The sequence below is a fragment of the Somniosus microcephalus genome, chromosome 9 (assembly GCF_052327205.1).
Source record: "Somniosus microcephalus isolate GS21.2 chromosome 9, FLI_Smic_1.0, whole genome shotgun sequence".
In the NCBI taxonomy this organism is placed as follows: Eukaryota; Metazoa; Chordata; class Chondrichthyes; order Squaliformes; family Somniosidae; genus Somniosus; species Somniosus microcephalus.
Window position 1 is genome coordinate 218,304,413 of NC_140995.1, and position 21,085 is coordinate 218,325,497.

General features: G+C 41.2%; 1 protein-coding gene across 4 annotated transcripts in view; it reads right to left on the minus strand.

Annotated features, from left to right (window-relative positions):
• babam2 (BRISC and BRCA1 A complex member 2) overlaps nt 1-21,085 on the minus strand; it is a 223,271-nt gene that overhangs the window by 147,279 nt on the left and 54,907 nt on the right. For 3 of the 4 annotated variants that reach the window (XM_085997911.1, XM_085997909.1, XM_085997912.1), the window contains 2 exons: nt 19,328-19,522; nt 3,588-3,662 (listed from right to left, as the gene is read on the minus strand). In XM_085997911.1, the coding sequence (XP_085854037.1) occupies nt 3,588-3,662; nt 19,328-19,522 (270 nt within the window). The remainder of the gene's footprint in view (nt 1-3,587; nt 3,663-19,327; nt 19,523-21,085) is intronic. The other variant, XM_085997913.1, reaches the window with a different exon arrangement.

Genomic DNA, 21,085 nt, shown 5'->3' on the forward strand with positions numbered 1-21,085 from the left:
ATCCCCGTACCTGCCTCACTCGTAGTCACACCGTCCTGTCCCTGACCATGGGCTACATCTGAATTAATTAACTTCATAGGTGTGACCATCTCCTGAAACACAGAGTCCAGGAACTTCTCCCCCTCCCTGATGTGTCGCAGTGTCTGAAGCTCATCAACACGGAGCTGGAGCTCCTGTAGCAGCAGACACTTGTCACAGACGTAATCACCGTGAGCCTCAATGGGGTTCACCGGCTCCCACATCTCACAACAGTAACACATCACCTGCTCCATTCTATGTAATTAATTACATTTTTTATTGTTAGTTATGGACACCCTCTGCCCGATTTTAGATGCTAGTATCCCCTTTAATTAAATGGATTTAAATTAAATCAATTCCTCTAATTACACCAGTTAAATGGTTTACCAACAGTCACTCTGCACCAGAAAGGCCTTATTAACTGCAACCCACAGAGTTAAAGTTTGAAAAGAGCACCTAACACCCCACTTACCCTAACTCACACTTACCCAAACTCAGAGCACTCTCTGCTGACCTCGCACTCAGTACAAGGACTAGGGGACACAGATTTAAGGTTTTGGGCAAGAGATACAGGGGGAATATGAGGAAGAACTTTTTTTACGCAGCGAGTGGTAATGACCTGGAACTCGCTGCTGACGAGGGTGGTGGAAGCGGAGACGATCAATGATTTCAAAAGGAAATTGGATAGGCACTTGAGGGAAATAGCGGCGGAATGGGACTGACTGGATTGCTCTACAGAGAGCAATGGACTTGATGGGTCAATGGCCTCCTTCTTCGCCGTAATGACTATCTAACATAGATGGCTTTCTCATGTCACATTATAGTTTAAATCGCACAGAATTTTAGGTATGGCGGTATGCAACAGTGAATAGCAGAAATACAGGCAACAAACTGTCGTATTGGAGAAGTAATAAAAGACATAGGGTTCAAAGTTTCTGGTCCTGAGCATAAGGATACAGCAGCAGAGTAATCGGGGCAGGCGGGCTGGAATTTGGGGTGCAAACTGGCCCCACAGTTGCTGCAAATGCAATATGTTGTGGTTAGGAAAGGAGCAACTTGCTAATATTTTTAGTCTTCTCTGGCTGGAGCAGCCGGCCCCTTAACACTGCGGCGGAATGCCACTCAGAAATTCATGTCCCCCTCCCGTCCCCCCCACCATGCCCCTAAATGGCAGATACCCCGGGCATACTGCAGTGGATGGGACAGTTTCCAGCACGATGCGAATGGTCTTGACCCTAGGATTTGGGAGGGGAATCTTGTTCCTCTGCATGTCCAATTGCAGAGCAAGAATCTCGGGCTCAGAATATTTAAAATGCAGATTATGCTGCAACACTGTGCATAAATCAAATTCATAGCTGATATTTATGCGTGCATTTTAGAACCCTAGAGGTTTACAGCCCAGATAGGGTCTACTCAGCCCATTGCGCCAGTGTCAGATCTTTGCTGGAGCAATCCAAAACTATTCCACTACCCTGCTCTCTACCCAGAGTCTTGAATCTTCCTCGGCTTCAAATGTTTACCTACCCTCAACTACTTCCTTTCGATGCTGAACAACTCTGCATAAAGAAGTGTCTCCTCTCTCTCATCGCCAATATTAAATTAACGATTCCTTGTCATCGACTTCCTAACCAGGGGAAATATTCTTTTCCTATTCCCAGTATCAAAACCCTTCATAATTAAAAAAATACTATTAAATTATATAGGCACGACTGCCAAACGGTCCCAATATCTCAAGTTTCTTTATATTATAGTTTCCAATCAAAGGCATCATTAGGTTAATTAATGCTGCTTTATCATTCCATCCTTCTTGAACAGAGTTGTTATATTAGCTATCCTCCAGTCCCCTGCCACAATTTGCATATCTAAGGAGGACTGAAAAATTGTGGGTAGGGTCTTTGCTATCTCCTATCTGATTTTCTTCAAAGGCCTGGGATCGGTGGCTTAACTACTTTGAGTTCTGCTAAATTTTTAAGAACCAATTCCTTTTATGCTGTACCTTAATCCTCCACAACCAGATTCCTCCCTTCATCCTTCCCTTATTTTTTTTAACGTTTATTATACTTAGCCTTAGTACGTTATTATACTTAGTATGTTGAATGTTTAAATGTCTTAATCTAAACTCTCGGGAGCCGCAAGCCTACATTTCGTTGTACTGCACTTGTGCACTAACAATGACAATAAAAGTTGATTTGATTTGATTTAGCCTTTACTACTTCCTTTATCATTATGCCAGCCGTTTTTCATATTGCCTTTTAGCCCTTCTAATCTCCCTTTTCCCCTCCTTCCTACACTTTCTATATTCCTCATGATTTTCTTATGTATGGTTTTATCAGATGCCTCTCTTTTAATTTTCAGTTTAGTTTCAATCTCTTGATTTATCCACAGAAATCTGCCGTTTGATGCACCCCTTTTCACCATACAGGAATAGCTCAATTTGGCACTCTCCAGCTCGTATTCGAAGAGTCCCCACTCTTAATCCAATTGCCAACTTTTCTTCCCAGTTAATTTGGGTCAAATGTTCTTAACCTTCTGAACTCTGCCCTTTTCCAGTGCAGCACCTTTGCCTTTTTCATGATCCTCTTCTATTTTGACTTTAAACCTAACTATGTTCCGGTTGCTACTCTCACATCAGCTATTTGTCTTACTTAATTTCCTGGAACTAAATCCAGTAGTGCTTCTTTCCTTTTTAGCAAAATCATACTGATCTAGCAAGCAGTCTAGGATGCATTCTAAAAAACACGGTTGCCCACTTTGACCACATGCATTACCTTTATGCTAATCTATTTTAGATAGTTAAAATCACTGTTATTGGCACATAACTTTCTCAACTGTATGCAAATCTTCTCCTCTATTTCATCTCCATTATTTGGTGGCCTGCAGTGCATACCCAGAATTGTACCTTTTCCCTTCCGATACTTTAACTTTATCCATATGGCTATCATCTTAACACAACACCCATGAATATTACTACATTTTACTGCTGTGATAGAATCCTTTATTGATACTGCTACTCCACCCCATTTTTCCCTCTCTCGTGAGACCATTATAACCAGGAATATTAAGTTCCCAGTCATGTTCAAACACAAGCCATGTCTCTATTATAGTTACTATATCATACCCCTCAAGTTATTATTGCTTCTATCCAATTTTGTTTTGAAATATTTTGTACATTCACACACATACCACACAATCCTGACCCCAATTTTGTGTGTGTAATCTTACTCTTTAATTTTTTCACATTCTGGTCTGTTCTTTATTACTTTCCTGCTTTTCTTTGTTACCTCCCTTAGCCTTTTTGCTTTCTTTTCGGTTTCTCTTGTTTTTTCCAAGCATACGAGTTTAAACTTTCCCTACAGCACTCCCCACCCAATGAGTAAATTGGTACCAGACACCGCAACAAAAATCCATCCAAAATAAATTTCTCGCAAGAAATAAACGTAATCTAACTACCTCGAGATTTCTGGGTTGATCAAGAGTAAAACTAAAGCATATGGCAACTTATCTGAAGAGGGTCCCAGTTTTAAACACAACACAACATGAGTTTGTTCTGAAGATGTAGAGGACGTTACCTTGAGAAGGTATGTTGGGATGTTGCTGAAATCCACTGGGAGCTTCAAAAGGAAACGGGCGGAAAATTCACCAGTCTGTGGAATTGACAGAAAAAATTATATTACCTTCAACTTTAGCTCTCTGCCATTCAAAGTAGGACTGAGAAATATTAACAGTATACATCACAGTTTGGTCTATGCATTCAATGGCTAGCATTTCATATCAGGACTTCCGAGAGCACAAATTTCATTCCAAATATATGGAAAGTGCACGCAGAAGTTGAATGGATGAAACATAACTGATGTCCTTTCATTGATTTCATCAACACGTTTAGGAAATCTTTCATCATACATTTACAAAACAAAGACACCTAGGACAGATCATTTTTATGCAAACACTACTCCTTCTATCCAACTAGGCAGTTAGTTTCAGAAACTGAGATCCAACACTTGAGATGCCCACTAATAATTCTAAACACAATCAAGCTGAGCTTGTTGTAGCTAACATTCTCACACAATTGCACGTACTTTTTTGTAAATGAAAGTGTATAATCTCCAGTTCCCATTAGTCCAGGCTGGATTCAAATCCAGATCCCAGAGATGAATAAATAACCTTCTAACCAACTACACAACTTCCCAGTCAATTTTGTTTACAATACAATGGAATGGGGGAAAAACTGCCCTGTCGTCAGTTAAGTCAGCTGCTATTACAATGTACAAGACCAATACTAGCAGTGACGGATCCCAGAACCACAAATTTTGGACAGACGACTGAGAACCAAATGTAAAACTAGAAGTCTTCAATTCAGAATATCTACTTCGATCAATTGGTAACACTCTCACATCTCAGCCATAATGTTGCTGGTTCAAGTTGTACTCCAAGACTCGAGCCACTAATCTAGATGGTCATTCCAATGCAGTATTGAGAATGTTCTGCATTGTTGGGAGTTTTTGAGATGGTCTTTCAGATGAGATGTTAAACTGTCTTACTGTTCTGGTAGTTTAAGTACATGCAAAAGATCTCAAGACACTTTGAAAGGCAAGGGGTTCTCCTAGTGTCCTGGCCAATATTCCTGCCTCAACCAACACCACCCAAAGCCACCCTGTTTGGCTCGAACCAAGCACTGCATATCCTGAGCCCAGATTCCATTCCCTTTCCTGGTTGGTCGCCTCGGCTGAGCCACAGTGCAGAATCTCTGTATCCTATTTGACCCCGAGCTGAGCTTTGAACCCCATATCTTATCCATCCCCAACACGGCCTATTTTCTCCTCTGCAAAATTTTGTGGCAGTTACTACTTTATAGTTACTATACAAATGCAAGTAATTGTTGGATCATTGTAATAATCAGATAGTAATTTCTCTATTTATAACAAAGAAGCATAACTACTATATATAGCAATTTGGAATGGCTTTGGGGAGTAATATGAATTAATGACTTACTTATACTTTAAAAATTATTCTTAAGAATAAATTCATTACAGTGTTTTCAGATCACAAAGTACAAAAGATTGTAAGGAAATGTTCAAATTATAAAAATAAATTAGGTACAACACTGTAGAAACTTGCAAAGGGAATTATTGAAACATAGTCTATTATTACTGGGTGACTGCCAATGAGAGTCTAACTGGTTAGCAAATGCGCTAGATTACCACAATTCTGAGCAGGATACTGGGCTATTGTCTGATCAGAGACTTGGTCCAAGTAAAAGTCTTGAAATACTGAATAGAATCGTCAGACTACTCTAATATCAGATAGTCATAAACCTATTTATACACTGTTAAGAGTCTGTATCTTTGACTCCATCACCACAATTCTTAAACTAAGATACGTCACAAACAATTGTTTAAGAGGGTGGCCTGATTTTATTCTTAAATAGATTTGGCATCATTTGAATTATTACTTCTTGGTCTTGGAATTTGATGCATTATCCCCATGTCCCATGATTTCAGACAGTGTGGTAAAATAAAACAATTACAAGCCTAAACTTATTTCACAGTACCAGTCTCTTAAAAATTCAGAAAGTATGTTCTTACAAGTTTTTTGTGCAGATTAGTTAAATACAGAGTATCTGAATTTGTGTATATGACTACAACAATACAAAAAGAAAATACTGCAGATGCTGGAAATCTGAAATAAAAACATATGTATATGACTGGTCCTTATAGCAAAGGAAACCGTTTAGGTTTTCACTTATCATCCATGACAGTACAGACATTCTAGATTTGGCATAGGTCAGGTATTTTTTTGACAAAGCCACGAAACCTCTACCTCAGCCAATTTGTACACAACGTCCTACAATTAAATGTAAAACTAGAAGGTAATTTTGTACTGCGCGCACACAAAATTTTCATTTTGCATGTAGTATTCAGCAGTGTCCCATGTTTTAGGCAGAGGTGGGAATTAACATTTCTGAAACAGAGGTGGAATAGAAATCTTGGAACAACTCAATTGAGAAGACACAAGATTCTAGGTTTAGCGTAGGTCAGCCACTTGTATCTGATGAAGGGTACACAGCCGAAACATCACACTTTGATCTTTACGGATGATTACTGACCTGCTGCGTATTTCCAGGAGTTTCTGTTTATAATTTAAGAGGAACTCAAACTGAATTAAAGTAGACAGCAAGAAAAACAGATGCACCTGGGAAAAAGACAGCATGAAAATTAGCTGCCCAATGCTTCCCACGCAGAGAGCTGCTCATAGGGGGAATATTTTGAAGTTTAGTGGGCCGATGTTGCAGATAGGACTTTTAATGACAGCAGTTATATTTAAATATATGATTCATATCATTACATTATTTGGGAACACCACCTATGCTCTTATGGACATAAAAAAAGTGAATTGATGCCACGTAGTGATAAATTTGAGGGCGGTTTTGTTCTGTGGACTTGCTCCTACAGGAAACGGGATTGCCCAAGCTTCTTTCACTTAAAATCATTAACAGTTATCAGAGAGAGACTTTCATCCTGTCTGTCTAGCCTGTAGTTGAACCCAGGACTTCATGATGAAGTATAATTTTTTCACTTTTTCACATGCATGTACTGGCGGTCAACCATTGAATGGTTAGCCATCATGAACAACAAGATCAAAGAAACCAGTGAGATGTGAGGGAGAATTTTTAAAAACTTTTTCCAGAACAATACTGATCTCATTTTTTACTTCAGAAAACTTGAAGGAGGAGAGTCAGCTGTAAAACAAACACTCAAGTAGAAATAAAGGGGTAAAATTTCCACAGATTGCCCACTGTAACTTCAGAAGAGACCCCGGAGAAATGGCAGAAACAGTCGTTAGGACAAATAAGTGGATAAACCCCCGCAGAAATTCCGGTTGAAAATGTTTGACAATTAGTACCATAAAAAATTATTAAACTAACTGTACCAGGGAAAGTGTTATTTCCAAATAAGTAATTTAAAAGAAGGGTGCCATTGATGTGACAGTAGAGCAGCACATTTGAGCTCCAACAGACTGTGCATGAATATTACATCTTTGGGACATCCCAAATTGCTCCTTAACCAATTACTTACTTTTAAGGGGCAGATACTGTCATGTATGCAAATGTAGCAGCCAACATTCGCAAAAAGTCCCACAATTATTAAATATAAAACTACAAGTGCAAGCCTTGATCTGGCTACATCTAGAATGCTATGTCTACAGCAGATCAGTCAGCATTTGTAAAGATAAAAGACAGGTTCTGATGTTTCTGGTGTACATTCTTCATCAGATGCAAATGTCTGACTTATGCAAAACCTAGAATATCTATACGGTCAAAAATGAGCTTGCTTGCTGTCTGAGGTTAATTGAATTAATGGAGGATATAGAGATCCTGGAAAAGGTTCGGAGGAGGGCCACTTGATTAATAACCTCGCTTAAAGACTCTTGGTTATCAGGACAGGCTTATATGACTAGATCTTTTTACCTTAGAAAAGTGTAGACTTCAAAAGGATATGCTTGAGATCTTTAAAATAATGAAGGTATCAGATTCCATCCACAGTTATTTGAGCTAGTGAAGCAGGGAAGAACTAGGATCATCAGAATGTTACAAAAGTATAGGTTAGATGCTAGAAAGTCCTTCTTTTTGCAGAGAGTCGTCGACTTCTGAAATAGGTGAGAGTACATGCGGTGAGTGTGAATTTGTTGCAAGCATTTAAAAGGGAGCTGGAGGGTTCCTATGAGTGGTAAGTAAGTTGAGTTATTTATAATACATAGGTGAGTAAATGGGTCCTAGCGATATCAGTCACTGTGGTCTCCTGCAGTATGCCTCTCCTAGTCCCTCAATACCTCCTCTCTGGAGAAGGCGGCCCAGCAGCGCCTATATTTCCTAAGGAGGCTGAAGGGATGTAACCTGTCACCCCTGATCCTCTCTAACTTTTACCGCTGCACAATAGAGAGCATCCTGACAAACTGTATCACAGTATGGTATGGCAGCTGTAGCTATGACCGGAAAGCCCTGCAGCGGGTAGTCAAAACTGCCCAACGCATTACCGGCACCCGGCTACCGACCATAGAGCACATTTACCAGAAACGCTGTCTACGGAGGTCACGGTCCATCATCAAAGACCCTACCCACCCCAGCCACAGTCTGTTCGCCCTCCTGCCATCTGGGAGACGCTACAGATGCATTCGCACCCGTACGACCAGATTTAAGAACAGCTTCTTTCCCACGGCTGTCATCCTACTGAACTCCACAAATAAACTCTAAAGCCTGCACATCTGCCAATGCACTTTATTATGGTTATGTTTATGTTAATATACTACAAGCCAAATGTATGTTGAATGTTTAAATGTCTTCATCTAAATGTACACTCTCGGGAGCCGCAAGCCTACATTTCGTTGTACTGCACTTGTGCACTAACAATGACAATAAAAGTTGATTTGATTTGATTGCTTTTGAGGGTCAGAGGAATTTCCTTGAATTTTTACCTAAATTGACCAAAAACGATTTCTTTTTTTTTAACCTTTTCTAGGAGATTGTGAGAGGGGGTGAGTGGGATGGGGACGATGGTGTATGTAGGTTGAACCATGTTGGCTTGATGAGCCAGTTGGTCTTTTCCTGTCATTGTTTTTTGTATGTTTCCTGAACAGCAAATAAGACTCGTTAATAACAGATTTGAAATAATCTGTTTAGGTGGCATTAGTTGAGGCAGGAATGTTGACCAGGGCACAGGCGATCTCCCTGCTTTTCTTTGAATCGTGCCCTGGGAGTTTTTAACATTTCATCCAAAATGTGGAACCTGCAGCAGTTCCTTAGTATTACACTACATTGTTAACCTACACTATGTGCTCAAGTCCTAGAGTAGGGCTTGAATCCACAGCTTTCTCATTCAGAGGAGAAAGTGCTACCAACTAAGTCATGCTGAGAATTTGGGGAAGGTGCCGAGTGGCAGCCATGTTATTTCCACCTTCCCTTCACCCCACCCCCACCACCAAATTCCCGATCTTGCACGCATCCTCTTGATCAGCTAGAGGGAAAGGTTGGAAGTAGTTCTCCCTTTAGGCATTTTTTCACCTGAGGAGATTTTAAACAATGAGAGGGGAGCAGAAGAAATTTACATACATCACCAGCATTGCTGATATACTCTGCAAAAGGTTTGTGCTACACAATAATAACAACTTGCATTTATAAAGCTCCTTTAGCGTAGAAAAAAGCATCTAATAGTAGTTCGCAGAGGCATAAAAAGGACGTGTAAAGAAGATTAGGAAGTGTGACCAAAAGCTTGGTTAACGAGGCGGATTTTAAGGAGGAGTGTGTTAGGGAGGCAGAGGGGTTTCCAGAGCATGGGCTTAGGTAGCTGAGGGCATGGCCGCCAACAATGGGGTGAAGGGGAGAAGGGGTTGCAGAGTCAGAGGAATGGAGGGTTCAGTGGTGGGGACATTATAAGGCTGGAGGAGATTACATGGATAGGGAGGTATGAGGCCGTGAAAGGATTTAAACACAAGGTTGAAAATTTTAAATTGGAGGTCAGGAGCCAATATAGGGCAGCAAGGATAGGAGTGAAGTGCAAGTGTCACTTAGTGTGGGGAGGATAAGGGCTGCAGAGTTTTGGATCAGCTGGAATTTACAGATGGTGGAGGATGGTAGCCTGGCCAGGATAGCATTGGAATAGTTGTGTCTGGAAGTTGCAAAAGCAATAACATTGGAAAAAAAAAAAAAAATAGGAGTAGGAGTAGGCAATTCGGCCCTTCGAGCCGGCTCCGTCATTCAATATGATCATGGCTGATCCTCTATCTCAATACCATATTCCTGCTCTCTCCCCATATGGCCTTGACGCCTTTTGCGTCTAGAAATCTATCTATCTCCTTCTTAAATATGTTCAGTGACTTGGCCTCCACAGCCTTCTGTGGTAGAGAATTCCACAGGTTCACCACCCGCTGAGTGAAGAAATTTCTCCTCATCTCAGTCCTAAATGTCCTACCCCATATCCGGAGACTATGACCCCTTTTTCTAGACCTCTCAGCCAGGGGAAACATCCTCCCTGCATCCAGTCTGTCTAGCCCTGTCAGAATTTTATAATGAAGGTTTCTGCAGCAGAGAGGCTGAGGTAGGGGCAGGGGTGGGTGGGTGTGCAATGTTATGGAGGTGGAAGTATGTGCTCTTTGTGATGGAGGAACTCAGCTCAGAGTCAAATAGGATGCCAAAGTTGTGAACAATCTGGTTCAGCCTGAGACAGTGGTTGGAGAAAGGGATGGTATTGGTGACAAGAGTAGAGAGTTTGTGGTGGAGGCTAAAGACATTAGCTTCGGTCTTATCCATGTTTAACCAGAGAAAATCAAGACTGGAACCCAGATAAGCAGTCTGACAACATAGACACATTGGAGGGATCGAGAGAGATCGTGGAGAAGTAGAGCCGAGTATTGATAGTGTACATGCGGAATGTCACCAAGGGGCAGCATGTAGATAAGGAAGAGGAGGAAGGGTCAAGGATAGATCATTGTGGGATTCCGCAGGTAATGCCTTGAGGGTGGAAGAAGTCATTGCAGATGCTCTGGCTACAATTGGATGGATACATATACATTACACATATTCTTAATAAACTACTACTAAACAAGTTTCTACTTACAAGTTGTCAGTGTAGCTACTAGTAACACTGCTGTATAATCTTAGGGCACATGTCCTGTGACTTATTGCTCTTAGCTGCTTTTGAAATTATCCATTTCCTTTTTCTAATAGGGGCAGAGTAGGTTTTAGGAAAAAGCTACAAGGAAACATGTAGTTCAAAGGAAACACAACGGGATGTGAAAAAGTACATGCCACAGTTTCAGAACACTTGCAGGCAATTTGAAACATTTATTACCAGAAACATATTTTACAATTTTCAAAGAACATTATGTTGCTGGCAACTCAACAAAGGAAGTAGCTTGGCATTTGCCAAGATTCTGCAGAGTCGGAAGTGGCATTTGTTATAATACTCTGGAAATTTCTTACTTCTCCAACAGTATAAATCTAAACAGGTTTGAACAAGCTTCCCTGATGCAGCATGTAAAAGAAACATACAGACTTGCCTTTATATATTGCCTTATCACATGTCTCAGAAATGTCTCAAAACACTTCACATAATATTAAGTAATTCTGAATGCAGTGGCTGTTGTGTGGGCAAATACAATTTGCGGTTAGCAATACTAAACAAACAGCAATGAGATGAAAGGCAAATTCATTGGTTTTATGGGTGCTGATTGAGGTGGGAATATTTGCAAGCATAGTACACCAGGATAACTCCTTGCTGTTCCTTAAATAGAGCAATTAGATGGTTAATGCCCACCTAAACTGAGGAAAAAGGTAGATGGGACCATCTGAAAGACAGCATCTCTGACAATGCAGTATTCCCTCAATTGCAGTGCAGTGTCAGCTTAGATAATGTGATTAAGTATAGAATAATGAAGAGCGGAGGATGATATTGCAGTCCTTCACAGTGATCCAGTATCCTACAGACATTTTTTTCCTCCCGTACGTGTTGTACTAGAAAGATAACTGCAAGCTAACCAAGGAAATGTATGGAAACTAAATCGTTTTCATACAGTCCCTTGTATACAGGAAAATTACTAAACTATTCGCTCCTTTCATCAGTAACAAATGCTTCATTGCACAAGGCAATCCAAATAAGCTGTCTGTCCAAAAGACTCTAATGAGCTAAATGATAAAACAAAACAAGCTAAGTAATTTAAACTAGTTAAAATAATAATCTAAACAGCTTAAATATCTACAATATTTCAATTTTGCACATGGGGCAAGCCTATGATAATGCCAATGCACATCAGCTTTTATGGAATATACTGCATCATAAAAGTGTCCCCATTGTTTGCAATCACTATGGCCCCTGTAGGTGGCACTGTGACGAGGCTTTCAATGTTGTGTCACACCTTGCCTGTCACAGAACACGGCATAACTTGAAGGACTCCGCCTCTCAAAAGCTTCTTTTCAATTTGCCATTCTCCTTGCGTGACCAAGTACTCGACGTTCATCCTGGAGAACAGAAACAACTCTCCTTCGGTCACTCGCCAATGCACCCTCTATTCCTACTTCAGGCACCAAATGTGGGAATCTCATGGACCTTTTCATATCCAAAAGCAAGAGAATCTTCTCTCTGCACCTGCCCATTCTGATCCTTCTCCCTTCCTGGCACTCCCCTTGCATTAGAATCATAGAAAGTTACAGCACGGAAGGAGGCCATTTCGGCCCATCGTGCCCGCGCCGGCCAACAAAGCTATCCAGCCTAATCCCACTTCCCAGCTCTTGGTCTGTAGCCCTGCAGGTTAGAGCATCCCAAGTGTACATCCAAGTACTTTTTAAATGTGGTTAGGGTTCCTGCCTCTACCACCCTTTCAGGCAGTGAGTTCCAGACCCCCACAACCCTCTGGGTGAAGAAATTTCCCCTCAAATCCCCTCTAAACCTTCCCCCAATTACAGGAAACTTTCGTTTATCCGGAGGTTAAATGTCTGGAAAGCTCTATCTACCGGCAAAATTCAGGAGTCGGTTCAGATCATTTTTTTTCTTTTCGTTGCTTCTTTTCTCCAGTCCTGGCTCTGCAAGCATCTCTGTAGCTAAGCAACAGCTTCAGCTAGACGCTTGCAAGCTGCGCCGACTGTTTTGAAGCTGTTGCTAAGCAACAGGATTTGTTGCTTCACACGGAGCTCCGTGTGTTTTAACATTAGCGCTGGTTTCTACGGCAGTATTGATCTAACGGCACCAGCTCGGTCCCGTCGGTGCCGGATACCAGAAAGTTTCCTGTACTTTAAATCTGTGCCCCTGGTTTTTGACCCCTCTGATAAGGGAAATAGGTCTGTTCTTTCCACTTTATCTATGCCCCATATAATGTTATACACCTCAATAAGGTCTCCCCTCAGCCTCCTCTGTTCCAAGGAAAACAGACCCAGCCTATCCAGTTTTTCCTCATAACTAAGATTCTCTACTCCCGGCAATATCTTTGTAAATCTCTTCTGTACCCTCTCTAGTACAATCACTAGACTCCTCTCCCCCTCCCTTCCACCATCACTAAATTTAACTCTTTCATGAATGGAAAGTAACATTCGTGCCACGTGAGTGCCAGGCAATGACCATCCCCAACAAGAGAGCCTCTCTGCCTCCTCTTGATATTCAATGGCATCACCATCTCAGAGTCCCCTACCATCAACATCATGGGGTCACCAATGAGCAGAAACTCAACTGGGCCAGTCACATAAATGCCATGGTTACTAGAGCAGGTCAGAGGATGGGTATTCCACGGCGAGTGGCTCACCTCCCGACACCCAAAGCCTTTCCACGACCACCAAGGCACAAGTAAGGAGTGTGATGGAATGCTCTCCACTTGCCTAGATGAGTGCAGCTGCAACAACACTCAAGAAGCTCGACACCTTTCAGGTGTAATTTTTCCCTACCCAAATGGGCGACAGCATCCTACTTGCATGTGTTTTTAAAAAAAATGTTTTTGTTTTATGGGATATGGGCATCACTGGCAAGGCCAGTATTTAATGCTCATCCCTAATTGCCCTTGAGAAGGTGGTGGTGAGCCGCCTTCTTGAACTGCTGCAGTCCGTGTGGTGAAGGTTCTCCCACAGTGCTGTGAGGTAGGGAGTTCCAGAATTTTGACCTAGCGATGAAGGAGGATCGGCAATATACTTCTAAGTCAGGATGGTGTGCGACTTGGAGGGGAACTTGAAGGTGTTGGTGTTCCCATGCGCCTGCTGCCCTTGTCCTTCTAGTTGGAAGAGGTTGCGGGTTTGGGAGGTGCTGCCGAAGAAGCCTTGGCGAGTTGCTGCAATGCATCTTGTAGACGGTACACACTGCAGCCACGGTACGCCGGTGGTGGAGGGAGTGAATGCTTAAGGTGGTGGATGGGGTGCCAATCAAGTGGACTGCTTTTTCCTGGATGGTGTCGAGCTTCTTGAATGTTGTTGGAGCTGCACTCATCCAGGCAAGTGGAGAGTATTCCATCACACTCTTTGCTTGTGCCTTGTAGATGGTGGAAAGGCTTTGGGGAGTCAGGAGGTGAGACACTCGCCGCAGAATACCTAGCCTCTGACCTGCTCTTGTTGCCACAGTATTTATGTGGCTGGTCCAGTTAAGTTTCTGGTCAATGGTGACCCCCAGGATGGTGATGGTGGGGGATTCAGCGATGGTAATACCGTTGAATGTCAAGGGGAGGTGGTTAGACTCTCGCTTGTTGGAGATAGTCATTGACTGGCACTTCTGTGGCGCGAATGTTACCTGCCACTTATCAGCCCAAGCCTGAACGTCGTCCAGGTCTTGTTGCATGCGGGCATGGACAGCTTCATTATCTGAGGAGTTGTGAATGGCGCTGGACACTGTACAGTCATCAGCGAACATCCCCATTTCTGACCTTATGTTGGAGGGAAGGTCATTGATGAAGCAGCTGAAGATGGCTAGCCATAGGACACTGCCCTGGTGGCTGATGAAATGAGAATTTAATGTTTTTCACACTTCCAAAGGAACCCCTCTTCCATCCTGAAATGTCACTATTTTATTAGATTGTTACCGATGACATTACTGAACATGGTCAAACAGCAGATTCTGCTTCTCTTACATACATATACAAACACACACTAAAAAGTTACATCTGATAACAAGAGACACCGATGATTTATTTGGTATTGAAGTACCACAGAAGGCCTAGCAAAATTGTTGTACCCTTCACAACATCTGATGTACCTTACCAAACATACTTTTCTAATGTTAATACTCTTGTTTGTAAATCCCAACTATGACACCGATGTTATAAACAACAAGGCCTCAGTGCAAGTGTTTCTTTCTGGTCTTTGTTATTATTAGGTTTGTCTATATATTTGTATTTTTCTGGGTCAGCAACAAAACACCCTTCAGGATCAAACAAAGGCAAAATAGTCATATAAAGGAATTATAATTTTCTTTGTTTCAATGTTCAGGTTTTGTTTATTGCTTGCCACTGATAACTTTTAGCCTTACAGTGAAGTTCTCCCGGTGACCAGGCCAACATTTATCCCTCAACCAACGACTAAAACAGATTATCTGGTCATTTATTTCACTGCTCCTTTCCTACAATACAACAGTGCCTATACTTCAAAAGTACTTAAATTGCTGTGCAGCGAGTTGGGTCACCCCGAGGACGTGAACAGCATCATATAAATGCAAGTTTTTTTCTTTCTTTACGTTAATCAGGATTGGAAATCTAATATTATCGGATGTTACTATTACAGCTAAAATAAAGATCACGTACCTTTAATATGCAACTTTAATACAGATCCATATGAACTTGCCTGTTTTTTTTTTTTTTTAAAAACAGAAGCACCTCTTTGATCAGGGCACATCAACAAAGGCTTTAAGGTGAAATATATTTAGGCAGTCTCCATCCAGTTCATTTTGGGGATATGTCCACAGCATAAAACTGCCCCTAATTTCTTTACTTGTCCCATTACCACCCCCTTTTGCCTTGTACCATCATCCCTTTTGTCATTTAATCACTCCTGCCTTCCACCCCATCACAGACCAACCCCTTATATTCATTACTTTCCCCCCTTTCCTGGCCTCTGTACTTGCTTAAAACCTGCTAATACGTAACATTTTCCAGTTCTGACAAAAGGTCATCGACCTGAACTTGGTTTCTCTCTCCACGGATGCTGTCTGACCTGCTGAGTGTTTCCAGCATTTTCTGTTTATATTCCTAATTTAGCAGTCTGATAATAAAGGATGACATAACCTGATAATAAAGGATGACATAAGGACAGTAGTGAGGAAGGATCTTGGCTCAGAAGAGCAGGAAGTAGAATCAGTATGGCAATAACAAGGGGCAGAAAAAACTGGTAGCAGTAGTTTATAGGTCCCCTAATAGTAGCTATACTGCTGGACAGAGTATTAATAAAGAAATAAGAGGAGCTTGTAACAAAGGTAATGCAATAATCGTGGGGGACTTTAATATTCACATAGACTGGACTAATCAAATTGGCAAAAGTAGTGTGGAGGACGATTTCATAGAATGCATTCAAGACAGTTTCCTAGAACAATATATCGTGGAACCAACTAGGGAAGAGGTTATTTTAGATCTTGTCTTGTGTAATGAAACAGGGTAATCTCATAGTAAGGAATCCTCTGGGGAACAGTGATCATAATATGATAGAATTTTACATCGAGTTCGAGAGTCACGTACTTAAGTCCGAAATCAGTATTAAACTTAAATAAAGTCAATTACATTGGTATGAAGGGCAAGTTGGCCAAGATAGATTAGGAAATTAGCTTAAAAGGTATGACAGTGGATAAGCAATGGCGAACATTTAAAGAAATATTTCATGATTCTCAACAAATATACATTCCATTGAGAAATAAAAACTTCACGGGAAAAGTGATCCATCCGTGGCTAACTAAAGAAGTTAAAGATAGTATTAGATTAAAAAAGGCTTATTATGTTACCAAGAAGAGTAGTAAGCCTGAGGATTGGGATAGTTTTAGAAACCAGCAAAGGTTGACCAAAAAAATTGATAGAGGGAGAAAATAGAATACGAGTAAACTTGCAAGAAACATAGAAACAGATTGCAAGAGCTTCTACAAGTATGTAAAAAGGAAGAGAGTAGCAAAAGTAAATGTGGGTCCCTTAGAAGCTGAGACAGGAGAAATTATAATGGGGAATAAGGAAATGGCTGAGACATTAAACAAATATGTTGTATCCGTCTTCACAGTAGAAGGCATAAAAAAACAGAAATAGTGGGGAACCAAGGGTCTAAATGAGAGTGAGGAACTTAAAGTAATTAATATTAGTGAAGAAAAAGTACTGGAGAAATTAATGGGACTAAAAGCCAACAAATCCCCATGACCTGATGGCCTACATCCTAGGGTTCTAAAAGAGGTGGCTGTAGAGGTAGTGAATGCATTGGTTGTGATCTTTCAAAATGTCCTAGATTCTAAAACAGTCCCAGTTGATTTGAAGGCAGCAAATTTAACACTGCTATTCAAAAGGAAGGAAAGAGAAAACAGGGAACTACAGGCCAGTTAGTCTGACATCAGTAGTAGGGAAAATGCTAGAATCTATTATTAAGGACGTGGTAACAGGGCACTTAGAAAATCATATGATTAGGCAGAGTCAACATGGTTTTATGAAAGGGAAATTGTATTTAACAAATTTAGTAGAGTTTTTTGAGGATGTAACTAGCAGGATAAAGGGGAACCAGTGGATGTAGTATATTTGAATTTTCAAAAGGCATTTGATAAGGTGCCACACGAAAGGTTGTCACACAAGCTAAGGGCTCGTGGGTTGGGGGTAATATATGAGCATGGTTAAAGAATTGGTTAAATGACAGAAAACAGGAATAAGGAAGGGGTCATTTTCAGATTGGCAGGTTGATACTAGTGGGGTGCCGCAAGGGTCAGTGCCGGGGCCTCAGCTATTTACAATCTATATTAATGACTTAGATGAAGGGGCCAAGTGTAATGTATCCAAGTTTGCAGACGTTACAAAGCTAGGTGAGAAAGTAAGCTGTGAGGAGGACACAGAGTATGCAAAGGGATATAGATAGATTAAGTGAGTAGGCAAGAAGGTGGCAGATGAAGTATAATGTGGGGAAATGTGAGGTTATACACTTTGGTAGGAAGAATAGAAAACAGAATATTTTTTTAAATGGTGAGAATCTATTAAATGTTGGTGTTCAGAGGGATGTTGTACACAAAGCACAAAGTTAACATGCAGGTACAGCAAGCAATTAGAAGGCAAGTGGTATGTTGAACTCTATTGCAAGAGGGTTGGAGTACAAGAGTAAGGAAGTCTTGCTGCAATTGTACAGGGCCTTGGTGAATGACACCTGGAGTACGGTGTAGTTTTGGTCTCCGTACCTAAGGAAGGATATGCTTGCCTTAGAGGGGATGCAATAAAGGTTCACTGGATTGATTCCTGGGATGAATGTTGTCCTATGAGGAGATATTGAGTAAAATGGGCCTATACTCTCTGGAGTTTAGAAGAATGAGAGGTGATCTCATTGAAACATATAAGATTCTGAGAGGGCTTGATAGGACAGATGTTGAGAGGCTGTTTCCCCTGGCTTGAGAGTCTAGAAATAGGGGGCATAGTCTCAGGATAAGGGGTAGGCCAGGGGGCTGTGGATGCTCTGTTGTTGAGTATATTCAAGGCTGAGATCAATGGATTTTTGGGCTCTAAGGGAATCAAGGGATATGGAGGGCAGGTGGAAAAGTGGAGTTGAGGTCTAAGATTAGCCATGATCTTATTGAATGGTGGAGCAGGCTCGAGGGGCCACATGGCCTAATTCTGCTCCTATTTCTTAAATTCTTATTTCAGACAGGCATAGGATTGTTGGTGTGGTAAATGGAAAATACACCATGCTGATACAGCAGGAGCTGGTCCCATTGTTAGAGTAATGTTCTCTCTATTCTACCCTATGTTAGAATACTTAATGCTGAATAATGGGCCAGATATTGCTGGAATAGTAATGGCGTGTTAACAATGAATGCCATTAGTAATGTGCAAAGCGGCTAGCAAGTTCAGGGGATTAAGAGATACACCATGATTTGTGCGTTAATTGTCCATGAAACGCACTGTAGAAAGTTAAGTCTGGTAATTAAGAGAGTAAGTATCTTTTAACAATGTGATAATAGTTAATACAATGTCAATCAACCTTTCTGGCCCAGAATGAGAACAATTTAAGGTGTTCAATCTCATTCCTGCATGTTGCAAATTGCTGTTAAGAGATTTAAAAAATGTCAAATTTAATTATTTTTTAAAAACTTTTCCTTTGATTCTTTTTTCTCTCTCTTAATTCAATTTCTTTCCCATTCTTTATTTCTCTTTCTTTACGAGATTTGATTTTAATTCACCCACTCTAATTTACCCTCCTTCTCTGTGATTCCTGTGTTCCTCAATCCTTAAACCTCATTGCTGAAGGAGATACACTGTTGGTCCCGTTGTTCGCTAAGGTTGCAGATGCCCCGATGTTCTTGTCACGCCGTTATCAGCTCGCACTTCCAGCAAGTTATGGTGAGCTGAAGGGTGCAGGAAAAAATCTAACTAATGGATCACGCCAAGAGATGCTCTGCTCCAGCAAGACACATCCATAATCTTTCACCTTGATGAGTGCAAATTTCACACAAAAAAAGTCATTAAAAAAGAAATCAGGACTCTGGATGAGAAGACATAGACATAGAGTTCAGGAATAATGATACAGTAGCCCTCTTTACTCCTGAAATTGCTATTAAAGACAAAAAAAGCTAATCTACACCAAAGTTGCTTGAATTAGTTGCTCATTTAGTGCCTATTAAACAAACAATAAATTTACCCAGTTATTCTTTCTTCCTGCATAGATTTCCATGTTGTCTCCAAATTCAGGCCCCTCCTGTAGTGCTGTATACTCAAACATAAGGCGCGAGCTCTCGTGGAGTCGATCACATTGGTATTTGTGGTACTGTTGCACCAGTTCTTTAATAACAAGCAGAAGACAGTCTGGATTCTGGGAGTTCCAGTCATTCAGATGCTGCACATTGTGGCAAAGACAGAGACAGAAAAAACATTCGGGTTAGTGTTTTGGAGCTCTCTGCAGACCTCAACACAAATTCATTTCAAACACTTGTATTGGGCTTGGACCACACCATGCTTTTCCATCCACAGGTGCTTTTACTTTACTAAATATTTTTGTTGCTGGCACGGTAGATGTGGTTCTCTACCCCCTTTTTACATTTGGAATTCGATGCCACACTCTGTAGGGCTACTTAAGTCCACTGTGCAATATAGAGACTGTGGTACAACTGCACTAGAAGGCCTTACTCTGACAGCAGATTTGTCGACCCACATTTTGACTGTCATCTCCCTGCGGGACCAGTTTATACTCGAGGAGAACCCGACATCTTCAGCTGGCTGCACGCCTCTATTGTAAAAATACCATAGAGAATCACAGAATCTTACAGCACAGGAGGAGGCCACTCGGTCCATCATGCCTGTAACTCTTTGAAAGAGCTATCCAATTAGTCCCACTCCCCCACTCTTTCCCCATGCCCCTGCAATGTTTTTCCTTTTCAAGTATATATCCAATTCCCTTTTAAAGTTACTACAGAATCTGCTTCCACCGCCCTTTGACAAACTTGGATGAACATGTGGAATATAAAGGTCACATGGTGGTCAATGTTTTCAAAAGTAACATACGTTTGCAGGAAGTTTAATGAGCATTTATAATTATTAAATTAATAGTCAGCTCTTGTATTTCAATCCTCTCACAGGCATTTCAATAAAATCAATTGACCAATTTTGATTGAGCAGAAAACTAAGGTAAAGTATTTATCTCATCACTAGTTCAACAGGCATGAATTTGGCCTGATCACAACATCTGTTCAGAAGAAACTGCTAATATAATTACATCAATAGAATTGCACTAAAATGCATTACTTTTAGACTATTATTTGAGTCATGGTAATTAGTCTTGTGGATGACATTCAAAGTTATCTGAAGATTAACATCACCATATTGCTAAAGATGTATATGCAAAGGTTTGTCCCAGTTAAAATGATTAGCCTTTAAGTAACTTGTCACAGCCTACCTTGAACTATGCGAGTGAAGCTCGTGCAATGATTATGACCATAATTAGTGAAGTCAATGGGAACCGGGGGGAAAACTCTCTACTGGCTAGAGTCATACCCAGCACAAAGAAAGATGGTTGTGGTGGTTGGAGGTCAATCATCATAGCCCCAGGATATCGCTGCAAGAGTTCCTCAAGCAGTGTCCCAAGCCCAACCATCTTCAGCTGCTTCATCAATGACCTTCCCGCTATCATAAGGTCAGAAGTAGGGATGTTCGCTGATGACTGCAGTGTTCAGCGCCATTCGCAACTCCTCAGATAATGAAGCAGTCCATGCCCGCATGCAGCAAGACCTGGACGACATTCCGGCTTGGTCTGATAAGTGGCAGGTAACATTCGCATCACAAAAGTGCCAAGCAATGGCCATCTCCAAAAAGCGAGCGTCTAACCACCACCCCTTGACATTCAATGGCATTACCATCGCTGAATCCCCCACCATCACCATCCTGGGGGTCACCATTGACCAGA